Raw genomic sequence first — 3,284 nt, 5'->3', positions numbered from 1 at the left:
TATTACAACTACATGTATGTGTTATTACAACTACATGTATGTGTGTAGCGGTTTATGCATTGGGCTCCTTATTAAGAGATCCAATGTTCATAACCAATTCCATGTGCTTCAATGCCATCATGTGGTTCACAGTGTCATGTACTTCCACATAGTGATGATGCACCCATCGACCTAGCTTACAAAATGTGAAAATCACAAGTCGCACGTCCTTGCTTGCTCAGTATCATGGTGTAAATAATCTTAACTTACACTGGCGATTGAGGAATTTGCAAAAGAAATCTAAAGGCTTACCATAGTTTTTTTGTTGTAAGCATCTCCTTTGCAAGTTGGCATCTTTGTATAGGAATGGAATCCACTCAAGCGTCAATGTCAACGACGACATGGGAAGGGTATTGAAGCGGAGTGGTCGATATCCATTGAGATGATGTGGACAATGATATCCATTGAGATGATGTGGACAATGAACTTTGCTAAGAATCAAAATCCAATATGTAGGGATCATTTGATATGATGTGCTTTTCTAAGAATCAAAATCCAATCCAGTAGAAAAAAAAAGAGAGAATAATACTAAGAAAAAGGGGGGATATCGAATCTATTAAAAGGGGTATAAAGGATCATTTTAAGCCCTAGGATTAGACCAGACGATCGGACGGTGACATGACATGGATGCCACTTCTTCGTGTGCCAAAGCCCATCTCACTATACAGGGACTTCTGTTCTCTGCAGAAATTTTTCTATCTGCCCTCGCTGTGAAATCTAAATTGCAAGCTTCAGTCTGCCATCGCTGTAATCTAATTAGGGTTCTTTTGTTCCTTCTCTGTAGCCGAATTAGGGTTCGTGCGATTCACCATGTCGGACATCGAGCACACATTCGAGAACAAGGCCGAGTCCGGAGCCTCCAAGACCTTCCCGCAGCAGGCGGGCACCATCCGGAAGAATGGCTACATCGTCATCAAAAACCGCCCATGCAAGGTATGTACGTGCTTATCAATGTTTCTCTGCTTTCGCATTTGAACCTATCAGGGTATGCATATGTTCATCTGTATGTGTTCATTGCTATCTGCAAGCCCTAAATTATCATGGTTTTGGTATATGTTTCTCTGCTTTCTTAGAGTTTGAAGTATGTATGTCTCCATCAATGTTTCTCTGCAGTCTGAAAACCCTATCTTTTGAAGCAATCAGGACTGTGCATGTGCTCATTAATAATTTTCTACCATTTGCATACGCTAGCGTCTGAAGTCAGGATGTGTGTATGTGTTCATCAATGTTTCTCTTCTATGTGTATACCCTAGATTTTGAAGCTATCAGTGCTCATCAATGTTCCTCTGCCTTCTGTTTAACCCTATCTTTTGAAGGTGCGTATGTGGCCATCAATGTTTCTCTGCATTCTGCAAACCCTCGCTTCTGAAGGAAGCTAGGGGTATGCATGCCCGGATTGTTCTATTCGATGTATGGATAGAATGTGCCTTCTATTGAGTTTCGGTGTAGTGTTTTTTTTTTAAAAGTTTTGATGACCGATTATTGTGCAGGTTGTGGAGGTTTCCACATCCAAAACTGGCAAGCATGGCCATGCGAAATGTCATTTTGTGGGTATAGACATCTTCACTGGCAAGAAGGTTGAAGATATTGTCCCGTCCTCCCACAATTGTGATGTGAGATTTGTCACCCATTTATCCTTATTACTCATGATTGAGTGATTATGATTTGCTTGAATGTGGTGGTGATATCTAATTTCGATTAAAAAACCTAGCAGCATATCTTAAGATCATCAGTTGATTTTTTTGTAGGTTCCTGACGTCAATCGCACTGATTATCAACTAATCGACATATCTGAGGATGGTTTTGTAAGTTTCGGTTCAGCTTTTAATCCGTCTGTGTAACGGGCCCCAACTTGATTGCCATACTTCTTGGGTGAGGGTTCCTCCCATCAAAGTCCTACTGTCTGCTAGATGGGTTGGGCATGCTATGTAAAGAGCGAAGTCTCTGAGTAGGCTTGTGAGGTTTGTGATCTGCATATGATGCTTATAGTATGCCAATATCTGCAGGTGAGCCTCCTAATGGATAATGGTGGCATGAAGGATGATCTCAGGCTTCCCACCGACGATCAGCTTTTACTGCAGGTACATATTTGACTAGTTGCATGGTGGCCACATGTGGAAGTTGTTTTCTTGCTGTTTTAGATCTCAAGGATAAGTGTTAAGGAGTTCTTTCTTCTGCAGATTAAAGATGGATTTGCGGAAGGTAAAGATCTCGTGGTCACAGTCATGTCTGCAATGGGAGAAGAGCAGATTTGTGCACTCAAGGATATTGGACCTAAATAGTATCCATAAATTGGGTTTTTGATTTGTGCCATCTACTGTCTGCTAGTGTAGAGCGCTGCCACACATATATATTTACCACTATTGAAATGAAGTGAGGTGCTTTTGGTAAATGGGGAAGGTTCTGGCAGCTTTGCTAGTGGTTGTGGGAACTGGTTGGCTTAGTTTTCTGGACCATATGTGTTAAGTATTTGACCACAATGAGTCCTTTTTTTTTTTTTTTTTTTTTTTTTTTGCGGTTGTCTTTCAGCCCATGATGGTGTGGTTAAAACTGTTGCCTAGTGTCTTCACCATCAATGTCAGCTCTTTTGGTATGGCTCTTCTTGCTTTTATTGCAATCAGACCAGTTTCATGGCAAAGCATGACTTGACTTTCTATTTGGCTTCTGGTGTGTCAAGCTCCCTTTTGCAATGTATGGTAATATTTATTCGGTTCTGGTGTGTGTCAAGCTTTCCCACTGGGTTTAAACGGGTTTTGAAGGCCGTTGAAGCGTTTGTATGAGTGCACATGTAGATTGACTCTCTCTCTCTCTCTCTCTCTCTCTCTCTCTCTCTCTCGTAAATATGTATGCATACATAACTTTTTTTTTGGGTTGTAAAAACTCTCTATATTAATGTACAAAGTGAATCCTTGAAAGAGGGCTCTTCACTCTAATATACATCTAGAGCTAGTGAAAAACCAATTCAAATTGAGCTTGATCAATCTGTTGTTTACAGTTGTCATGCCAAGATTGTCACAAAGATTGACAGAAGTAAAAGTACTTATCAATCTTTAATGAATGGGAAATCATTTGATTGCAAGAAACCCATATAGTCCGTAGTGCGCAAAATTGTGGTTAGGTAATAAAGAAAGCATATTTATCTAGTCATTGTGCATGTTTTCCAAATATCTAAAGTTCTTGGAAAAAGTGATCTATGAAACCTTACCACTGAAATTCCATAAAGTCTTAGCAAAGAAAAACTATTT

General features: G+C 40.1%; 1 protein-coding gene across 1 annotated transcript; it reads left to right on the top strand.

Annotated features, from left to right (window-relative positions):
- The first annotated feature begins 686 nt into the window (after positions 1–686).
- On the top strand, positions 687–2,431 carry LOC147610622 (eukaryotic translation initiation factor 5A-2-like). The gene is made up of 5 exons (XM_086786458.1): positions 687–972; positions 1,530–1,652; positions 1,788–1,844; positions 2,046–2,120; positions 2,220–2,431. The coding sequence occupies exons 1-5, from the start codon at positions 850–852 to the stop codon at positions 2,319–2,321; spliced, it is 480 nt and encodes a 159-aa protein (XP_086642584.1). The 5' UTR covers positions 687–849; the 3' UTR covers positions 2,322–2,431.
- The last annotated feature ends 853 nt before the right edge of the window (positions 2,432–3,284 follow it).

Source organism: Cibotium barometz, chromosome 49 (assembly GCF_041138505.1).
Source record: "Cibotium barometz isolate CiBa-2024 chromosome 49, ASM4113850v1, whole genome shotgun sequence".
Taxonomy (NCBI): Eukaryota; Viridiplantae; Streptophyta; class Polypodiopsida; order Cyatheales; family Cibotiaceae; genus Cibotium; species Cibotium barometz.
The sequence above is the reverse complement of the archived record's forward strand: the minus strand, read 5'-3'. Positions and strand labels throughout refer to the sequence as shown.

Coding starts and splice junctions, on each gene's coding strand:
- LOC147610622 (XM_086786458.1), top strand. CDS start 850: ATGTCGGACATCGAGCACACATTCGAGAACAAGGCCGAGTCCGGAGCC. Junction 1,653..1,787: donor CGTCCTCCCACAATTGTGAT/GTGAGATTTGTC, acceptor ATTTTTTTGTAG/GTTCCTGACGTCAATCGCAC. Junction 2,121..2,219: donor ACGATCAGCTTTTACTGCAG/GTACATATTTGA, acceptor TTTCTTCTGCAG/ATTAAAGATGGATTTGCGGA.